The sequence below is a fragment of the Chaetomium fimeti genome (assembly GCF_033439085.1).
Source record: "Chaetomium fimeti strain CBS 168.71 chromosome Unknown B0H64scaffold_5, whole genome shotgun sequence".
NCBI classification, from domain to species: Eukaryota; Fungi; Ascomycota; class Sordariomycetes; order Sordariales; family Chaetomiaceae; genus Chaetomium; species Chaetomium fimeti.
The window spans coordinates 2,210,061-2,229,658 of NW_026944333.1; the positions used below are offsets into that span (position 1 = coordinate 2,210,061).

General features: G+C 58.2%; 7 protein-coding genes across 7 annotated transcripts; 3 read left to right on the top strand and 4 right to left on the bottom strand.

Annotated features, from left to right (window-relative positions):
- Positions 1 to 1,757: 1,757 nt before the first annotated feature.
- Positions 1,758 to 7,000, bottom strand: B0H64DRAFT_189203 (uncharacterized protein; the record flags this gene model as incomplete). Its single annotated transcript, XM_062799031.1, has 3 exons — positions 6,551 to 7,000; positions 6,127 to 6,465; positions 1,758 to 6,058 (listed from the first exon to the last, which is right to left on the bottom strand). Coding segments are annotated over exons 1-3 (4,718 nt in total), but the record flags the coding sequence as incomplete, so codon positions are not given.
- A 1,027-nt stretch (positions 7,001 to 8,027) lies between these two features.
- On the bottom strand, positions 8,028 to 9,488 carry B0H64DRAFT_189231 (uncharacterized protein). Its single transcript, XM_062799033.1, has 2 exons — positions 9,390 to 9,488; positions 8,028 to 9,297 (listed from the first exon to the last, which is right to left on the bottom strand). Exon 2 carries the CDS (start codon positions 9,116 to 9,118, stop codon positions 8,120 to 8,122), a length of 999 nt encoding a protein of 332 aa, XP_062658028.1. The 5' UTR covers positions 9,119 to 9,297; positions 9,390 to 9,488; the 3' UTR covers positions 8,028 to 8,119.
- Positions 9,489 to 10,569, bottom strand: B0H64DRAFT_189230 (uncharacterized protein). Its single transcript, XM_062799032.1, has one exon. It carries the CDS (start codon positions 10,392 to 10,394, stop codon positions 9,768 to 9,770), a length of 627 nt encoding a protein of 208 aa, XP_062658029.1. The 5' UTR covers positions 10,395 to 10,569; the 3' UTR covers positions 9,489 to 9,767.
- On the top strand, positions 10,494 to 11,522 carry B0H64DRAFT_400900 (uncharacterized protein). Its single transcript, XM_062804109.1, has 3 exons — positions 10,494 to 10,976; positions 11,028 to 11,190; positions 11,255 to 11,522. The coding sequence occupies exons 1-3, from the start codon at positions 10,746 to 10,748 to the stop codon at positions 11,344 to 11,346; spliced, it is 486 nt and encodes a 161-aa protein (XP_062658030.1). The 5' UTR covers positions 10,494 to 10,745; the 3' UTR covers positions 11,347 to 11,522.
- Positions 11,523 to 11,974: 452 nt separating this feature from the next.
- Positions 11,975 to 12,441, top strand: B0H64DRAFT_443592 (uncharacterized protein; the record flags this gene model as incomplete). The annotated part of the gene is made up of 2 exons (XM_062806723.1): positions 11,975 to 12,051; positions 12,174 to 12,441. 2 exons carry the CDS (start codon positions 11,975 to 11,977, stop codon positions 12,439 to 12,441), a joined length of 345 nt encoding a protein of 114 aa, XP_062658031.1.
- A 1,991-nt stretch (positions 12,442 to 14,432) lies between these two features.
- On the top strand, positions 14,433 to 15,686 carry B0H64DRAFT_375296 (beta-lactamase superfamily domain-containing protein; the record flags this gene model as incomplete). Its single annotated transcript, XM_062802404.1, has 2 exons — positions 14,433 to 14,614; positions 14,675 to 15,686. 2 exons carry the CDS (start codon positions 14,433 to 14,435, stop codon positions 15,684 to 15,686), a joined length of 1,194 nt encoding a protein of 397 aa, XP_062658032.1.
- Positions 15,687 to 16,709: 1,023 nt separating this feature from the next.
- Positions 16,710 to 19,466, bottom strand: B0H64DRAFT_375297 (uncharacterized protein; the record flags this gene model as incomplete). Its single annotated transcript, XM_062802405.1, has 4 exons — positions 16,710 to 16,801; positions 17,234 to 18,878; positions 18,999 to 19,098; positions 19,183 to 19,466. The coding sequence occupies 4 exons, from the start codon at positions 19,464 to 19,466 to the stop codon at positions 16,710 to 16,712; spliced, it is 2,121 nt and encodes a 706-aa protein (XP_062658033.1).
- Positions 19,467 to 19,598: the final 132 nt, after the last annotated feature.

A 19,598-nucleotide genomic window follows, 5' to 3' on the forward strand; every position in this document is an offset into this window, starting at 1 on the left:
CACAGACCCAGCATGGGATTCAGAATTGCGCATATCGCTGACACAAAAACTCGGGCCCCTGGTGCGCCGCTGCCGAGGTGCCCAACCCTCAATCTCACACTGGCCGTGTCGCGGAGCGTGCCGCTGAAGCACGATCACCTTTGTGCCCGCAGACGGGAAAGCAGTTTGGATTCCCCGAGCTCTTGGCGGCATCTTTTCTTACCTCAGGCTTGCAAACAAACCCGGGCCAGAACAAAGAATCTCCGGTTGGTTTCGTTTCAGTGCCAGGAACTCCTTTCTGCAGGGGTTTCCTTTTCCCAGGACGTCTGTTTTATGTGGTAAAACAAACAAACCAACAAAGTCAAGCTCGTTGTTTGGACTTGGCCGTTCTTCCGAGTCACCGCCTGCCTACTGCGGGTCTTCGGCCTTGGTTGCCGACGCTCCCTACAGCCAAGTCTCCGAGTCGTGTCTGTTGGCCATCCCCGACGTCATCCGACGCGATGACCTGCCTCCCAAACCATGCTTCCAGATCATGGAGCTAATGGCCCAGTGTGGAGCTACCCATGTCTGGTCTGGAGAGCTGATTCTCAGTCCCTACTTGTATGGAAGACGACCAGGCACCTGCCCTTCCACATTTTGAGCCAAGTACGGCGGCTCGTTGTCTGGAGCTTCAAGTTGCCCTCGTAAACAAACACGAAAAGCAGCTATTGCTTTGCTTCTAGTACTCGGAAACAAAAGAGGCGTGTGTGTCCTGTTACGCAGTGCATATTTGTCGCCGGAGAGAGTCAATTAACTGCGCCCAACTTTGGAAGTGAGTCGTCGATCAAGTTGGCGACCGATCAGGGAAGTCGCCTTCAACTGTGAATCCTGAACAGGGATGCCAACGTAAATCTGCTTTGATTCCAAATTCTCTTGTCCATCATCTTGTCGGACGCTTTTAAGCAGGGATGGTGTGCCTTTGGAAGCTATAATTAGCCCGGAGTTCGCAACTGCTTACGAAGGAGTATGGAGACCAGCACGTGTATTAACTCGGTCATCGTTTTGGGTATTTCCTTCTTTCGGCAACGTTATCAATCCTCAAATAACAAAGAACCCGCGGTTTCTATCAACCCGGGTGCAAAAAAGTGAAAAAGGTGAGTTCGGAAGGCTTCGCGTGGAACCGGACTCGTGACCTATTGACCCCGTTGGGCGGGTTGAGAAGTGGCGTGAATCAAGTCATCACGATGAGGACAAGGCTAGGGACTTGGACATACAGAACGCCTTGAGGGTCATCCAATCGGGCTTCATACTGTAATACGCCAACTAGGCGCCGACGAGATTTCCGGTCTATAGGCTGTTTCGATCTTTTTCCATATCACGGCTAAGGACCGGGAGAGTTGGGGCATATCCTCCCGGAGACAATCTGAGCCAGAACCAAAAAGCAGCATGGGATGGTGTACAACTGGGAAAGGGGGGCAGCGTTGGACAACCCAGGGGCCATGGTTCCTCCACCTCCCCGAGTTCGATCTCCCCTTAACTGCTCACGGCTCACCGGGTCAACAATGGAACTGCTTAAACCAATGAATCATAATTTTGCTGTATCCTAAACCATAGGTAGTTATCCGTTAACGCCAAAGACTGCTCCCAGTTAACATGCTTTTAAGTCTACTCAACCCCCCGCAACTCAAAAAAAAAGAAAAGGCAAAAAGTCAAAGCATCATCCCATACCTATGACTCCAACCGCCCGCGCCAACACCCCCAACCCCATCACTCACCCACCCTACTCCCTCCCTCAAACCCGCAACAACCTCGCCCCCCTCGGCCCCGCCCTCAAAACCCTCCCCTGATCCAGCACAACCTCAAAATCCGAATCCTGCACCGCCTCCGCCTTATGCGCAATAGTAATCACCGTACTATGCTTCAGCTCCTCCCGCAACAGCCTCTGAATATACGCCGCCGTCTCGGCATCGATCGACGCCGTCGCCTCGTCCAAAATCACCACCGGACTGCGCCTCAAAATGGCACGGCCGAGCCCGACCAGCTGGCGCTGGCCCTGCGAGAGGTTCTTGCCGCCGCCGTCAACACGGCTGTCGAGCGTGAAGGAAGCACCGCCATCGCTTTCGCCCACGCCGCCCAGCGCGCGGCACAGCACGTCGGCGCGCTCGGCCTCGTCGCGCTCGCCGAGCGGGTCGAGGTTGTCGCGCAGCGTTCCCGGGAAGAGGACGGGGTCCTGCGCGACAAAGGTGATGTTGCGGCGGAGCGCGTGCTTGTCGACGCCCGCGAGGTCGATCGCGCCGATGCGGATGCTGCCGCCGCCGGCGCCGGCGTCCGGATGCAGCGTGCCGAGCAGGCTGAGCGCCAGCGTGCTCTTGCCGGACCCCGTGCGGCCCGTCACGGCCACGTTGGCGCCGCCGGGGATGGTGAAGCTGACGTTCTTGAGGACGGGGTCCAGGTTGGGTGCGTACCGGAGCGTGACGTCGTCGAAGATGATGTCGTCGCCGTAGTGGGGCCATGAGGCCGGGGGTTGGACGGTGCCGGGGGGTTCTTGGTCGAGGTCGAGGAGCTCGACGACGCGCTCGACGCTGACGAACTGCATCTGCATCTCGCCGTAGCGCCGGCAGAGGTTGTGGGTGGACTGCACGAAGTTGGAGGCCGACGCGAGCACGAAGCCGACGGTGCCGCTCGACAGACCCGAGAGGATGGCGGTCAGGGTCAGGGTGAAGGTGCTGATGGCCGAGAGCAGGTCGAAGCGGAACTGCAGCCAGGTCTGCAGGCACCAGTACATGTGGTCCATCTTTTGGAAGGCGTCGCAGCTCGTGATGATGCGGTTTTGGAAATGGGGCTCGGAGCGGAAGGCCCGCACCGTGGTAAGTCCTTCGACGAGGGTGCCGAAGTTGGAGAACAGTGGTGACAATGACACGGTCTCGAGGCGGCGCAGAGATTGCGAAGTCGGTAGGAAGCGGTCAAAGATGAAGACAAAAAGGGCCGTCATGGCGATGCTGATGACTAAAAACGTGGGTGTCGCCGTGGAGATGACGGCCATCGAGGAGAGCCAGCCGAGCGAGTACCACGCTACTGACATCAGCTGTCCTGCGATCTGTCCGTCGATGGTGCCCATGTCCGACGTCAGCCGGTTCATCAACCGACCAACTGGCGTCACGTCGTAGAACCTGAAGGTGGCGTTGGTGACTCGGTGCATGGCTCTCTCGAAGAGGTTCTTGCCGGCCTTGTAGATGATGACCACAAGCGCCACATCCGACATGGTCTGAGTGAGGACCTGGACCATGGACAAGATGAAGAATCCGAGGAGCCATGGGCGGACGTCCTCGCTGGGTGGGGGTAGGCGACGCCCGAGATCGAACCAGCCGGTCTCCGTCACGGTCCGCCGCTGCATGATGCTCTGTGAGGAAACCACAGACGGCACATACACCATCCCATCGCCTACACCAGCGAGGTGGACGCCCTCCGGTGTGTCTCGGTACTGCTCGCCCCATTCCTTGAGGAACCAGAAGTACCCGATCTTGACGATGCGGAACAAGGTGAAGAAGCCAACCATGGTGGCCCACCAGCGAAGCTTGCCGGCCTTGACGTATTGCCAGTAAACAGAAGCCAGAACACCTCCATGGACACGGTGCTCGTCCTCGATGAACTTGTCAGGGATCGGCTCGTCCTCCTCCACCGCAGTCGTGGTGTCATCCCCGGAAGTGGCGGCATCAGCAATCTCGGCCAGGTGCTCGAGTTCCTCCTCGTTGTTCTCCAAGTCCTTCTTGTCAAAGCTCTCGACGCGACCTCCCTTGTCAACCTCGATGATTTGGTAGGCGTAGGGCGTGACGATGTCCACGCGATGGGTGACAAACATGACCAGCCGACCGGCCATCAGGGGCGAGTTCTTAGCGCCAAAGAGATTCCGTAGGATAGCGGTAGCGGTATGGTGGTCCAGAGCCGCGATGGGGTCGTCGAGCAGCAAGATGCGGGCCTGGCTGTAGATAGCCCTAGCCAGCGCAACACGGGCTCTCTGACCGCCCGATAGCCCAACACCATTCTCCCCGATCAACGTGAGATCCTTGCAGCGAAACATGTTGAGATCGTCGCGTAGACAGCAGGCGTCGATGACCTGCTCGAACCGGGCCTTGTCGTAGACGGCCGAGAAGAGGATATTCTGCCGAATGCTCATGCTCTCGAGCCAGGGCGTCTGGGCGCAGTACCCGATCATCTCGGCCGGCACGATGCGGTCGCCCCGCCGCTGGTCCAGCTCGCCCAGAATAGCCTGCAGCAACGCCGTCTTGCCGATGCCGACCTTACCACAGACCACCGTCAAGCCCGGCCCGCATGTGATGGACACATCCCGCAACACCTTCTTCGCAGACCCAGGCCACGAAAACGTCGCATCGTTGAGCACGATCTCCAACTCCCCGGGCGGCCCGAAATCCCCACCGACGCCCAGCCCGATCAGATCCCCCTCATCCTCCTCCTTCTCCGGCTCCAGCATAAACTCCTCAATCCTCCCCATCGCCACCCTCGAGTTCAAAAAGATCGTCACCAGATCCGGCAGCTCCCTCAGACTATTCTGCAACATCCCAAACAAATCCAGCGCCGGAAACGCCACATCCACCGTCAACTCCTTCCCACTCACCACCGTATACGCCCAGAACCCAGCCACGGGAAACAGATACGCAGTCGTCATATTAACCATAGCAATCGCCTTCCCCACCACATTACTCTGCACCCTTTTCCTCAACTCAGCCCGACGACTCTCCATAATCGTATCCAGCCACGCGTCCTGCCAGGCGTACCAGCGCAGGTGGCGGATGGCCTCGACGAACTGGGAGGTGCGCTGCAGCTTGGCGTCGGTCACGTCGCGCCGCACGCGCTCGATGCTCAGCAGCAGCCGCATCAGCAGCACGTTGAGCGCCATGCCCGCGAGCAGGATGAGGATGCCGACGAGCGAGGCGGGCCCCAGGATGCGCCAGAGCAGGAAGAGGCAGAGGAGGAAGTTGAGGGGCTTGGTGGTGAGGTTCGGGGCTTCCCAGAAGCGCTGGGCGATTTCGTACGAGTCGTGCCGGAGGAGGTTGAGGACCTTGCCGGTTGAGGCGGGGGTGAAGGGGGGGTCTTGTTTGGTGGGGGATGGGGTTCCGGAGTTGAGGCTGCTGTAGCCGCGGTGGACGAGGGATCGGAGCTTTTGGAATTTGGTGGGCTCCGAGTTGGTGGACTCGGCGTCGGCGTCGGCGTCGTCGTGGTTGCTGGACTCGTCGTCGGTGAGCGTGGTTGAGGTGGAGATGCCCGGCGTGGGCGAGGAATCCCCTTGTTGATCTCCTGGCTGTTCCGAGGGAAGGTCATGACCGCTGGGGATGGTGAAAGCCTTTCTCCTAAGGGTCTTCTCGTGGACCATGGTAATTAGTTCGCCCCGAGACCGTTCATAGTTGCGGCGGCAGTACCACAGAGAGAACACGCCCGACTGGGTTTTGACCAGCCTTGCGAACAGGGTGATTCCGGCATACACTATGGCGGCCCGGACGTCCGGCTGTTTGGAAGTTAATGCACCGAGCAGCTGCTTGAGGAAGACGGGATCCGCCAGTTCGAGTGATGTCTCGAGGACCCCGAGGAACGTGGTGATCAGGAGATCGATACCATTGGCCTTCACCAACCGTACAAAAACGGTGCCAGTGAGCTCGCGAAATAGGACGTGAACTCTGCTGTGATGCCACTCGTACGGGAGAAACCAGACGTCTTCATCTTCGAGCTGCCTCTTGTAGCCGATCTTGATGAGAGGCCCCATCCAAGAGACTGACATCCATTGCCAGAGAGTTATGATGTCTTCGGGGCTGCGGAGGGTGGCGGTTGGCTCGGCGAACGGCTTCCCGATACCCGTGCTATCCAACAAGGGGTCTCTCAGGGGCATGTTGAGCATTAGGGCGATGGATGCCAGGGGCAAGGCAACTCCGGATACCCAGGAAAGGACGCGTGGCCATCCGCCAGAGAGCGCATCGGGCATCAGCGCAAGTATGGCCGTCACCACAAAGAACAGGACGGTGTTGATGACGAACACAGCCCCCGGGACAGTCCGAGGGCGCTCAACCAAGAGAATGAGACCTGAGATCACCTTTAACCAACCCGTTAGCACCTATTTCAAGGGAATTCGCCGGATAGTAAGGATAATGGGTGACTTACGCAGGGGACAACAGGCGTCAAGCACAACTGAGCGTGCTCTGGCCAAGCCAAAGCACCAATGGCTCCCACAGCAGCGGCGCCCAAGTTCAGCAAAAGGAGAGACAGGGTCCAGGCAGTCCAGCACTTCCGGACGGCCGGCCCCGCGCCGGACTCTTGGTCGGGTACGTTGGCCGAGAGCTCATCCTTCTCGGAGGCGAACCTGCGCAGCCAGATGGGCCGGTAGGCAGACCAGGCCGGACCAAGGCCGTAGCGGAGGGTTACCGTCAGGATGGCAACCCAGAAAGGGAAGTGGGCGACGACACCGAGGCATTGGGGGCTGAATTGTCCCGATGAAGGTATCTGCAATATGTGTGTCAGCAAGAAGTGGTGAGAATGGGTGGTGTGGAGGGGTTGCAGAAGGGATCTGGTGTGACCCGGGACCTACCCAGATCTTGCGGCAGCAACTGTAACAGGGCCACAAAACGTCCCACCACCCGCCTAAACCGAACGAAGCGGCAGCCATGGAATGGGAAGCTGGGACGATGTTCAAGACGAACGAGGCCAGGGGAGGGGGCCCAATTGTCAATGGGGAAGGGGGGGTTGTTGGTTGGTCACTGAGAAGGGAACAGACGTCTATCCAAAGAACATGGTAAAAATATAACAGGGGTGGGGGGTTATAAGAGGGGGATATAGCATGGGGGGATGACGACAAGGGCCGGAAAGGGGACCCGGTGATCGGAAGGCCGACTTGACGGGTTTTCTTCACTTGGCCCGCCCTTCACCGACAGTTTAGGGAGCAAAAAGAGGCCATACGCAGAAGGGAGTCTCGGATACTGTGCAACCCACAGAAAGCAAGGTAGGACTGCCGGATGCAGGTCGATCGAGAGTGGGTTGCCCGCGCGGGGTTGATCCGGAAAGCGGCAGTCTTTTTGTGGTTTGCGTTGCTTTAGTGGTTTGACTGCTTGTGTGGCGGTTGAAGATTTGATGGTTGTGAGATGTCAGATGCAGAGATGCAGAGATGCGGGTGTCTCGGGAGATATACCCGGCGACTCGGACCTGTTGCGGGTGCAGGACAAGGTGCAGAACGAGGTGCAGAACGAGGTGCCGCAGAACAGGTGCGTGCAGAAAGGATCAAGATGGAACCAACGGGGTGAGATCCACTACCCCGACGCCGCATAAAGTGGGTGCTTCATTGTGGACCGGGCCGTCTGAGGTAGGCACCTTATTTTTAGGTGCCAGTGAGTGATGATGCCCTGCCCTGAGAGCCTGAGTGAGTGACTTGGCTGTGAAGGGCCCGGCATTGCAAACTGTCCAGATCATGGTGGAGTGGAGGTTCCATCTGCCTTTGTGCCAATGTAAGGTTACTTACCCATGCTCCATGCTCCATGCTCCCTGCTTTCTGTACCCTGTAGGTGTTCGGGGCGGGGATGCTTCCGTACATGGTACATACAGACATCCATACCTTCACCTACAGATACAAATTGCCCGCCTCAGGGATGCAGATCGCAGATGCTCTTCTTCCAATCTCGGGTCGGGTGTTCTTCAGATGGCATGCTGCAGGTTTGCAATTGAGCAAAAACCCCCCGGCCCCAGGGCGTCCGCGCATATGCCGGTGAGTTGTGACGGTCAAATCAGGGTATTCAATTCCAAAACTCCCCAGATGCTTTGCTCCACGCACCCATTCGTTCCCGCCAGTCAAGTCCGACCAAAGCGCCGTCCGGCCACTGTCCTTGTGACCAAAAGCCTAAACCCCACGCTGCACGAAAAAGAAGCCGACCGGTGCCAGGGTGCCGTGGGGTCGGTTGACCGCCCCCCCTTCGTCCCAACCTAATGCCGGCTGCCCAACCCCCCCGATGTACATGCAAGACAGAAACGTCCCATATCGCCACCGTCATGATTACTTTTCCTGATCTAACCCCGGATTCGTCTCGGAAGTCCCGAGTTTCGCATCCTCCTCACCGCCGGTTCCTGTTTGCACCCTGGCCGCCGCGCCAGCCGCCGCCGCCGCCGCTAGTTATGGTTGTGGTTGGCTCCACCTATGCCCCGGGTACTGTTGCCCGGAATTGTAGGGCTGGTACTGGCTATTCGCTAGCGGTGGCGTCGTCACGACGGGTGTACCCCCCATTTCGGCCGGCGCCTCCGTCGACCCCGGACGGAAATGCTGAGCTCCATCCAATTCTTGAATCGGCATTGGGGGTGACGGCGCCAGCGCCGCACTGGGATATGACAGATGTGCCGGCGACTCCCAGTTGAAACCGCTGGTGTGCCCACTAATTCTGGGGTCAGGAGAACCGCCCCAGTCCTTTTTCGGCCACGCCCCCGTATCTGGAGGGCTGCCGTAGTATGCGGTCGATTCATGTCCCGACGGCGCCATCGAGGCGTGCCCTTGCTGCGGCAACATCGGGTGTGATTCTTCGCCCACTTTCTTCCCCCGCCTAAAAAGGTAGTATCCCAGTCCGCCGAGCATCGCCAGTCCCCCGATGACGCCAACTATAATCCCCACCATGGCTCCGGTGGACAACGCCCCGCTTTCTTGCTCGTCGTCGTCCGGCGGGGGTGTTGAGGATGGTGTCGGCGTGGCCGTGCCGGTGGTGGTGGCCGAGGTGGACGTCCCATCTGTGGCCGTTGCGCTGGTCGTGCTGGAGGTTGTCGAGGTGGAATCTTCGGCGGCCTCCATGAACTCGCCCTCGGTAACGTTGATGGGCGTCTCCGAGGTGTCGCATGCATCCCGCATCGTCCGGTACACCGTTCTGAGGTTGCTCCGGGACGACTGGCCAATGCAGGCGGCGGCTGTTGTGATGAAGTCCCCGCCGTTTCGGCAGAAACACGCGTTCGTCGCAGCCACCGTTTTCGACTCACACTTGGAGCTGTCGGCAGCGTCGTAGAGACAATCTCGCGCCGCCGCCGGGTAGAAGCTGAAATCGACCACACCATCGGCGGCGCTCGACGAGGAGACCAGAATCAGCGCGACAAGCGCTGCCGGGAGGACACGTATTTGCCTAAACCCGACCATTGTGTATATGTATGTATAGCAGAGTACCTCGGGGGTGCCCGGCGGTGATCGATCTGGTGTTCAATGGGCGGCCAGACCTTGTCGGCCTTTGGGACTTGGCAAATCGAACTTCGGTTCCTGCGTGCGCCCGCCGGGTAACTCGCGTCGGGTTACTCTCGTTGCGACATGCGATGGTCGACCTGATCTCGGCCTCGGCGTCTGTGTCTTCAATTGCGCTGTGCCGACTCGTGCGAGGGAGTGAGGATGTGTGACAGCAAGGAAACAAACAAACCAGAGAACTCCCAGCGCGAAAGCCTTGCGACAGGCTCGGCTAAAGAGCAATCAAGCATTTGGATCAGCGGCCCTCCTCCCCCCCAAGGCGCCCTGAGGCTGAGCCGAGCCAGATGTCCGGTGTGGGTCAAGCCCTTGTCGGGCGGTCGGAGTGACAGACGGGCGGGCTCAGGGTTCAGGCCATGTCACGCAAAAACTGACCCCCGCAATGTCGACTTCCGGCGCCTCGTTCCCTGTTCCAATCACAACGGCGATATCGAAAAGTCCTAGAATGACAAAACACATGGCCGGAACCCCTACTTTCCGAGGGGAGGAGCAACGATTGCCATCTCACCTCGTCGGCGAGGCCAGCAACCGACACAACCGACAATGATGATGGCTAAACGGGCAGCTCAAAGTCTGCATGCAAGTCGAGTGTACTGTGTAACGAGCTCAGGTCCAACCAAGAAGTTCCGTTGCCAACCCTGCGTTGTGCAGGGGCCGATATCTCGGTGCCTTGCCAGGATTCGCGCCTTTCCTCCACCGAAATAACTGCTGTGGCTGTGGCTGAACTTGGTTTGTTGGCCGTGCTCACCCCAGAGGCCCAGCAACCAACGGCAGCTGATTTTGGTCGCGCTCGGGCGTTGGTCGAACATTTCGGTCCTGCTGCATTGCATGTCTGGTGTGCTCCAAGGGCCAGGGAATTCGCGTTCAGCCCAGAACGAACGTGCAGCCAGTCTGTGGCGAGAGAGCAAGCCACCAAAACTGCACCACACTTCTGGCCCAGGCTCCGTCTATTTTTGGCACTGCAGCTGCTGTGGGGCGAGTTGTGTGAGGGTCTCAATTTAGCTCCGACTAACCTCACTTTGAAGGCGCCATCTCTGCTGACCTTTCGGTGTTGAGATGATCTCGCCCTTGCATTTTCTTCAAGGACGCCAGGGAAATCCGTGCAGGCAAACGGCTCAAAGTTGCCCGAGTGAAGGAAGGGCCGACGGGTCTCTCGCAGTGACCCCTCTATGCCCGTCATGTCGGCAGGTGAAATGTGCCCAATCGGGCCGCATCGCGCGTTGCCAGCCAATTGTCCAGTGCTCCTTCGCAAGAACCCCGCCTGCTTTGTATGTCATGACTGCCAGATGACGTAGGAACGGAAAGCACGTCTCGTTTTTGTTTGCGGAAGCAGCCAGACAGCTGTTGAGATCCTCTGCTTCATTCCATACAGGTAATTCCGAGTTAGTTTTCCACAATCACAACCACTTTCCCATTCTTGTCGACTCAGACCAACGCCATCAACGTCTGTCTACCTACCCATAACACTGAAATCATAAGAAAAGTCCAAGAGAATATATCTGCTCAACTACCTACCCGCACTGTATCAACCATGGCTTCTAGCGGAAAGGGTATCGCCACCACCAACGAAGTAATCGAGAGCGCCGTTATTCGGGCTCCGCTCTCGCACGTCTGGCACTTTATCAAGCTGCCCAACTTCCATAACTTCTGGTCCGCCATCGAGAAGGCCGAGCACGTCAAGGGCACCAGCCAGGAAACGGATGTGGTCAGGTGGACCTTCAAGGATGGTAGTGTCGTCGAAGTGAAGCAGGATGAGCACAGCGTGAGCATCCTCGATGCCCATGATGCGACCAACCATGCTGACGAGGTATAGAACCTGGAACACTACATCACGTACAGCGTCATCAACGCCGAGCCCAATCTGACATACTCGAGCGTTGTGAGCACGATCCGCTGCTGGGCTGTCACCTCTGGCGAGCTGCAGGATACGACCTTTGTCCGCTGGACATCCAAGTTCTCGAGCGATGCTGACATCGGTAAGCCCCGTGTTGAGCGACTGCGGTCGTTTGGCTGTAGTATGCAAGGCTAATTTCTCTCCAGGCGTTATTGAGGATGCCAAGTACAAGCGCCGTGATGCGCTGAAGGGCCTTGCTGCGGCTGCGGACAAAATGGTGAAGGAACACTCGAAGTGAAAGGAGAGCGCCGGCTTTAGGTAATGTCGTTAGGAAAAGAAGAGTGGCTCGAATCCCATGCCTGGCCAGTCTGGGTTAAACAACGGAAGGTAACCGTCGACATTGATATAGCGTCTCGCACAACCCCGTTATGAAATTATTAATGACCGGAGTGAATGGAAAAGCAATTCATTCAACGATGCCGCCATCCTATGGGTGATTCGTTGACAAGGAGCAACTCGGCTGAGCGGACTCGCATCCCCAAGTTTTCAAGCCTCATGATACACGGCTGGTGGCCTCGTAATATCCCTACCTCTAAGCCCGAACTTTGAGAAACGACCGCTCTCACTGTGTTTTATCCCTTCTCCGCCTCCCTCGGTCCCAAAGGTCTACCCGGTGACTTCGCCCCGAAGACAGTCCGAGTCACGGTAACCAAAGCAATTTGGTCATTCGACCACTCGTGCCCTAGTGCCCACGTTGGCAAAGTAGCATAAAGAAATTCAAACTGCCTACCTTATAACACCTGGCGCTGGCGCCCATTCTTTGCGTAAACCCAACTTCGATTATCGCCCGGTTGAACAAGCGTGTTCACGGCCCCAATTCCTCAACCCCAGTTGATCGACCAACAACCGCCTGACGACAACCCAAGATGTCTTCATACATCTTCTACTCCCCGGCCATGGCCACAGCCAACATCTTCGTCCCCCAAGTCACCACTCATTCCGGGTAAGCAGCAAAACCAATCCAGTCACTAAACCACCTGCCCGATCCTATTCCCAAGACCAGCCTACCCATAACACACCAGCAGCAAAAAGCCACCACTAACACCCACACCAATCAATTACCAGCTCCCAAGTACCCCCGCCGCCCTCCCCAGTCGTCCTCCCGACCACCACCATCAGCTACATCGGCGACCCGGCACCTCCTCCCCCTCCGCCGACTATCTACTTCGGCGCTCCCGTGCAGCAGCAGCAGACCCATACCCATACCCACACCCACACCCATACTACCGCCCTGCCGTACGGCACGGCTGTGGCTGTTTACCCGCCGCCGCCGCCGCCGCCGTTTGTGCAGGTGCAGGCGATGGGCGGGGTGCCGGTGAGGCTCGCGCCTTGAGTAACCGAGGGTTCAGGTGCTAGCAGTTATGTTAAAGAGGTATGTTGTGTGTTCCTTTGGGGTTGGTTTCTTGCAGGTGGGATGGGTGGGTGCTGACTGGAGTGTTTTGGGGATTGGTAGGGTATTTCGGGGCTTCGCTTTTGCTCTTTGGCTTTCACTTTTGGCAACGCATGGGGATGGATACATCCGGGGTTTGGGCCGCGGGCGGGAGTGATGCGCTCCAGGGGAGCTGGGTCCCAGGTTGGGTGTTCATCCTTGGATGTTGATGCTTGCCGGAGATTTAGCAGTTAGCCCTGCGAAGGACTGCCATTCTCTTTACGTTTTCAGTTCACGTGGTCTTTACGGTGCCGTGGTAAATATTGTTTTCCTTTGGTTCTTGGGTTTTCTACATGTTCTTAGAGGCTCTCAGCCTCTCTTCCTGCTGTTGTTTCTTGCTGGATGGTAGTTTTTCTCAATTATAGCAACTGTTTTCAGACATAGTAGTTCCAAACCGGAAGACCTATTGCCTTCACAATGTCTCTGTGCGGGTGTGGAATCTCGCCAGGCGGCCAGTTTCAACAGTGAATGCTGGGCTGTTCAGCATGGTCAAAGACCACCTATAACACGGATTTCTATCTCAACTCTGGCTTTCCCGGCCGCCACCCTCACTTTGTCCCTAGCCTAACACCTCAAATTCGAACTCGAAAGTCAAAGCCGGCCCGAGGAGGAGTGGTGGTGCAGTGGTTAACCGCAGCGGGTCTTTCGAAACCAAGAAATGTGGATCGTGCGTAAGTCAGGCCACGACTTCGACTCAACCCTTTTGCACTTTTCTTTGACGATATTTGGGGGGCGGCGTCCTAAAATTGGCACCCCAACGATTGAACACAACATCACCGCAACAAACGAACGGCGATGGCACATCCGCACCCACAACGCCCTCCACCACACCGGCTTCCAGCTTCCTAATTTTACTCACATTCTCCGTCGCCCATACCCTCACTCAAGTCAAAACCTATGCCGCATTCCGATAGGTAGCTAACCTCCCTCGCCGCGCTAGGTCGGACTGACTACCTCTTTACGGCTTGAGCGCCCACCGACGACAATGGTCAAGCCCTTGAGTGGACAAGATAGATTGCAATGCGCATCGATTTCCGGGAGAGAGGAACAAGCTAGTCATGGGCTTCATTGAAATAAGGAACGCCCCCGAGTTGCGTATCCTCGGAAACCACAAGCAAGTCAATAAAGGCTCAGGGGTCAACTGATGCAGGGGTTGACGAACTCACCAGATTCAGGGGCCAGGGAACCGTCAGTTGAACCCTAACCCGACGGGAAGATTCCAGCGATTGGGAAAGCGCAACCCCTCGGAGCGAGGGGCACATACAAACTGGGGCGCATGCCAGACGGTCTTTTCGCCTTTTCTGGGTTCCAGTCCGTTCGTCAGTTTAGCTTGGCTCGGGCCATGCCCAAATCATTCGGCCCTCTCCTGAAAGTTACCATCCTTTACCATCCTCTCGGAAGTCCCAAAAAAACGGGAGGTCCCACACTTGGTCCCGCCTTTCGGCCACGGGCAGATTTTCCAGCCGGCCCCAATCTCCGCCGCCAAACAGAAAACTGCCCGGCACTAGCAGCCGGAGATAGGGCGGTTTAGGCCCGCTCGGCCCGAGATTCGTGCAAAATGTTGTCGACGAAGGCCAGCAAATACATACGCGCGGCATGCGAATGGCGCAGTCTACACAGTAGAGGCTTGAGTTGCAGGATTCAGTGACGAGCGCATTGGCCCGAAGCCGACGTCCTGTGATACAAAGCCACGCGTTGTCAAAGTCCGAGACTGTCTAGGAATCTAATAAAGGACCGTCATCTGCAGACTTGCGTGCCAGTGGCCTCTGCCGTTTGCCATGGAACGGCTTGCAACAAGACTGGCTCGTTCCCTCGCGTTCAAATCCAAGCCGCCGACGGCCACTGTTTTGCGCGCATCCGTTTCTTTCTCGACTGTTGCTGTCGCCGCTGCATCCATGGCCGCATACTCGAGTGCCGTCTCCAAACTGGAGGCTACGAATGTCCCGGAGGATGCCCGTCTCGCCCCTCATCATGTCAAAGGGAGCAAAGGGGAAACCGCCAGGTTCCAAAACCCACACCCGTCCGCCGGCGATGCCCCGCCTGATTCGCCCTTTGTAGTCGGCGGCCAGATCATTTGGTAAATACTTGCCTCCTCCCTGCATGCGAGCATATCGTGGAGGTTACTGACATCCCGCAGGGCCCGTCTAACGGGCGGCTTCCCCAGCCCCGACGTCTCAAACGTCAAAATCCCCGTCGTCAAGCCGGAATTCTTGTCGGCGCGGACAGGGTCAACAGCCCTGCGAGCTACCTGGCTCGGCCACGCCTGCTATTTCGTCGAGTTCCCCAGCGGGCTGCGGGTGCTGTTTGACCCAGTATTTGAGGACCGCTGCACGCCGGTGCAGTGGCTCGGCCCCAAGCGGTACTCACCGCCGGCATGCTCGCTCTCCGAGCTGCCGCCTATCGACGCCGTGGTAATCTCGCACTCGCACTACGACCACCTCTCGCACACGAGCGTGCAGGAGCTCGCGAAGCGGAACCCCCAAGCCCAGTTCTTCGTCGGCTTGGGACTGGAGAAGTGGTTCCGCTCCAGCGGCATCCCCAACGTGACCGAGATGGACTGGTGGCAGGACGCAGACCTGGTCCTGCAGAAGGAGAAAGATCAGGCCGCCGCAACGGCCGACGACAAGGCCGCGCCCGGCACCATCTCGGCGCGCATCACCTGCCTGCCGTGCCAGCACTCGTCGGGCCGGACGGGCCGGGACCGGGACCACACGCTGTGGGCGTCGTGGGCGGTCAAGTCGGGCGACAAGTCGGTGTGGTTCGGCGGCGACACGGGCTACCGGCGGGTGCCCAAGGTGCCGCTCGAGGTGGACGACTACGGGCCCGAGTACGACGCGCTGCCGCGGTGCCCGCAGTTCCGCCAGATCGGCGACCTGCGCGGGCCCTTCGACCTCGGCCTGATCCCCATCGGCGCCTACAAGCCGCGCTGGCTGTTCAGCTGGATGCACGCCAACCCCTACGACGCCGTCGAGATCTTCAAGGAGACCCGCTGCAAGCGCGCCATGGGCATCCACTGGGGCACCTGGGTCCTGACGAGCGAGGAGGTCGAGGAGCCGCCGAAGCTGCTGAAGGAGGCTCTCAAGACGAGCGGCCTTCCCGAGACGGGCGTGTTTGACGTCTGTGCTGTGGGGGAGACGCGCGAGTTTTAGTCATGACTCTTTCAGGGGAACAACCTGTGAGCTATTCTACGGTTGATGCAACATATTCTCGGCGATTTTGCAAGACTTCCTTCCACGGTTATTTTTCCATGTTCCAGCACATGTAAATTTACTTAGATCCCTACCTCGCTTGTCGTAATATTGGATTTCAGAGCAATCAGCTTCCAATCCCCCTATCTATCCTAGCCCAAAACCGGAGGTATTACCTATGTAAAATAGACTCCAAAACCCCCATCCCGAGCCTCGTGAGAAGCGACTAGTCTCGCCCTCCGGGCAAAGACCCGACACCGCGTTATGGATCTTGCCCACCCCCGCCCCGCGTGCCCGGCCCCCATCAGGCCCTGTCCCCCATAAACTCGAGTGCCCCACAAGGCGGTGCTGGGAGAGGCAGACCCCACTGATCGGCCGGCCGTTCCCGCGTCGCCACTCGGGGCCGGGGGTCGGTAGTGGTCTGGCCTTTTCCTGCAGACGGGCGGAAAATGTCCTCCGGGCCAGCCATCGATCGGTGCAACAAACTCAGCAACAACATGAGCTAGCGTTTCGAGTATCGTTATCGCCACGGTATGTTGTTGTAGCTGATCCCCCAATAATGGTTTTAACACGTATTAAGTTTACAGCTACAGAACTACCCACTCACCTAACTACCTAACAACCACTTGACATTTTAGGGTTCTAGTGTTGGAGGTTGGAATAGAGGTCGAGTGATCAAATACCCAAACCACTAACTACAGAAAAAAGAAATGATAAAAGTATTAACTCCTCCCCTCAACCCCACCGTGTCTAGCAAAAGCTCACCGGCCAGCCCCCGTTACAGGAGGTGGCCGGCTACGAAACCCCCTTCGAGGGGGGTTTACTCCGTGATGTAGACCGGTGATGCCCCGTCGGGCCGATGGGGGCTGCGACCATTCTGATGGGGGAGGTGAGCCAGCGTCCTGGCGCCTCCTCAGAGGAACACAAGGCAGCGTCATGATTCGAACCGAGGGCCTTTATGTCCAGGTTGCCTATCGTGGTGAACTAGCTGCCCGTGGGCGGGACCACCGCGGGCAGTAACCGTTGAGCTACCCGCCTGGTCTTGGTCGTCCCTGTTGAATACTTGCGGGGAGGGACTGGTACATGGCATAGGCAGAGCAGTCATTGCAGTTTGCGACCTGTTGTTCAAGCACCGCCGCCGTCCGCGAGTGGGAACTATTGACGAGCCGTTTGAACAACGTTTATACCCTCAAGTAAACAAGCCTTTGATGATACAATGCTTTTCATTTTGGGCTTTTACTTCCTCACTCCAAGAAATGCATCACCAAAACCAAATAACCGCCCAATCGACAAACGCCCCATCCAAACCCTCACATCAACAGTCCCCCTCAACAGGCGTTAATTAACATTTTCCCTCCTCCACTAGTGTCAAAGACCCTCCCCCTCAACCGGCACCAAAACAAGCACCACCCACCCAACCTTCCCCTCCCCATCCTTCAACGGCACCCAACTACCCACAACCCTCCTCAACACGCCCCTCCCACCCGAAGAAGAAGACAAAACCTGACTAAAGAACCCCGCCCCGCGACCCAGCGCAGCACCAGCCCTCGGCGGCCTCGCCTCCCCGACCAAGGCCTCCCCCGACGACGTGGCCGACCCCGACGTAGCAGCAGCGCCATTAATCTGGATAGCCGGCCCCGCCGCAGTAGGTGTCTTCGGCGGCGGCGGCACCCTCACCGCGCCCGGGTGCCGACCGCCGCCGATCCCAACCCCCACCGCCGACCCCTCCGTCCCGAGACCGCCGCCGCCGCCGCTGCCGTTCGCGCGCGCCATTAGGTCGGTGGTGATGCTTTCGCCGCGGGCGAGCCGGGCGAGCACGTCGGCCTTGAAGGCGCGGTTGACGGTGGGCGAGCCGAGGTGCGAGGACAGCACGGCAAAGATGTCGCAGCCGAGGAGGGAGGCCTCGGGGTCGTGGGGCTGGGGCTCCGACTGGGTCTTGAGGCCGAGCAGGGCGAGGGCGTGCGAGGAGCAGAAGGATACGGGGAGCCGCGGGGTGCCGCCGCTGCGGCCGCGCTCGTCGCGGGTGAGTCGTCGGCTGCGGGACTGTGAGCGGTGGTGTTGGCTCGCCGAGGGTGGGCGGGAGTCGCTGTAGCGCATGACTAGGAAGCGAGAGTATGGCGTGCTGTTTTCGTCGAGTTGCTGTTCGGACGGGCGGGGCTGATGCAGCTCCATATGTGGGCTGAGGGGACTGAGGGGAGGGCAGTACCGGGAGGGTGTGACGGGTGGTGGGCTGTCGTCTGCGGGCTCGGACACCGTACTGGCGCGCGAGGGGGAAGAGGCACGCGAGGACGGTGGTTTTCGGTGGAAGCGGCCGAAGAAGCGCCGGCGGCGGGAACCTGGCTTCTCTTTTTGTTGGTCATTTGCATGGACGAGTTCTAGTTTGTCGGAACTCTGCTGTGCCGGCCAACCCGGGGATGTAGGAGATTCGGGGGATAGCGCGGGTTGTTCCTCTAGAGGTCGGCCAGAGTTCAAGACAGACATGATCTCCTTGTAATCGGACCCCAGATTCTCCGATATGTTAACCTGAGCGCCAAGGAAATACCGCACACTCCCATTCTCCATCAGAGGACAAATAAATAAGAGGTTCCAATAGGGTGTTCCGTCGGGGCGGTAATTGATGAGTAGCTCGGTAGCCTCTCTTCCAGCCCCTACGGCTTGGCTGAGCCGGAATGCCGCCTCCCCGTCGGTACCGATCCCCTGAAGGAGGCGGCAATTTTGACCAACCAGTTGTCTTCGCGAATAGCCCGACATAGACAATAGCCCGTCGGAGGCGAAGATGACAGGATTGTCGGGCTTATGGGGGTCCGTAAGGCAGAAGGCCTCGGCGAGACCGGGGTAAGGAGTATTGACCTCGCCGGTCAGGGAACGGTTTGGCGTTAACGAAGTCGTCAGACACCGAGAGAGCTGGTATTTGACAAATTCCGGGTAAAGACTCCGAGATAATCGGTCCTCCGCCGTAGCTTTCGCCTCCTGGTAAACTTTGTCAAGGGCGGGCAGCGCTGCTCCTGCGCAGTACTTGATGTTTGACTTGAGAGCACTAGCCACCTCTGACGAGAGCTCGAGCGGTGAGGTTGCGGTCGTGCCGGTAAAATTCGAGGATATGTAGCTCATGGAGGAAATGATATCTCCGAGCGCCCGAGAATACTCTTCAACCTGCGATGGGTTAGCATGGTAGGTTTGTGCGGCTGGGAAAACGCGGGCAATGACCTTGCGCAAGAAGTCAATATCCGATCCGTCGTGTCTGGTTTCTGCAAATGCACAAAGCCTCCGAACCGTCTCTTTGTTGGAGAATGCCAGTTTGACCATGGCTGGTTCGAAGAAGTCTGGGAGGACCTTGCCGTTGGTCACGAACCCGCCCAGATCTGGGCTAAGGCTGCAACCAAAGGAGAAGTCCTCCACACTACTGTTCCCATCGAAACTCAATACCCTGGAGGGGAGGGGTCGACTGGACACTGACAAGCCCGAGTTAGAGTGTGCGCGTTGGCGGAAGGGAGGCTGATTTGTGTGCAATGCCAGGCCCGAATCGCTTCTTAGTCGAAGGTGGGACTTTTCCCGCTGGGGTTGGGCTGGTCTGGGGCTAGGGGCCGGTGACAACGCCGTCACGATGGGGTTGCTGCATTGCCGATCGAATCGTTGGGGCAGCACCAGGACCGGATTTGAGTTATCGTCGCTGCTGATCCTGCCGAGGGTGTCTCCCAATGTGGGCAAAGAGTCGGCCGTATGTGACCTCATGGGCATCATGATGTCAGAGGGGAGGCGTCATGTAGAAGCCCCGGAGGACTGGACTCTGCGCCATACGTAGTGGGGTGGTTGAAAGAGCGAAAGACGATCGCTAGAGCTGTGTTGCAACTTGCTTCGCGATGTGACAAACTT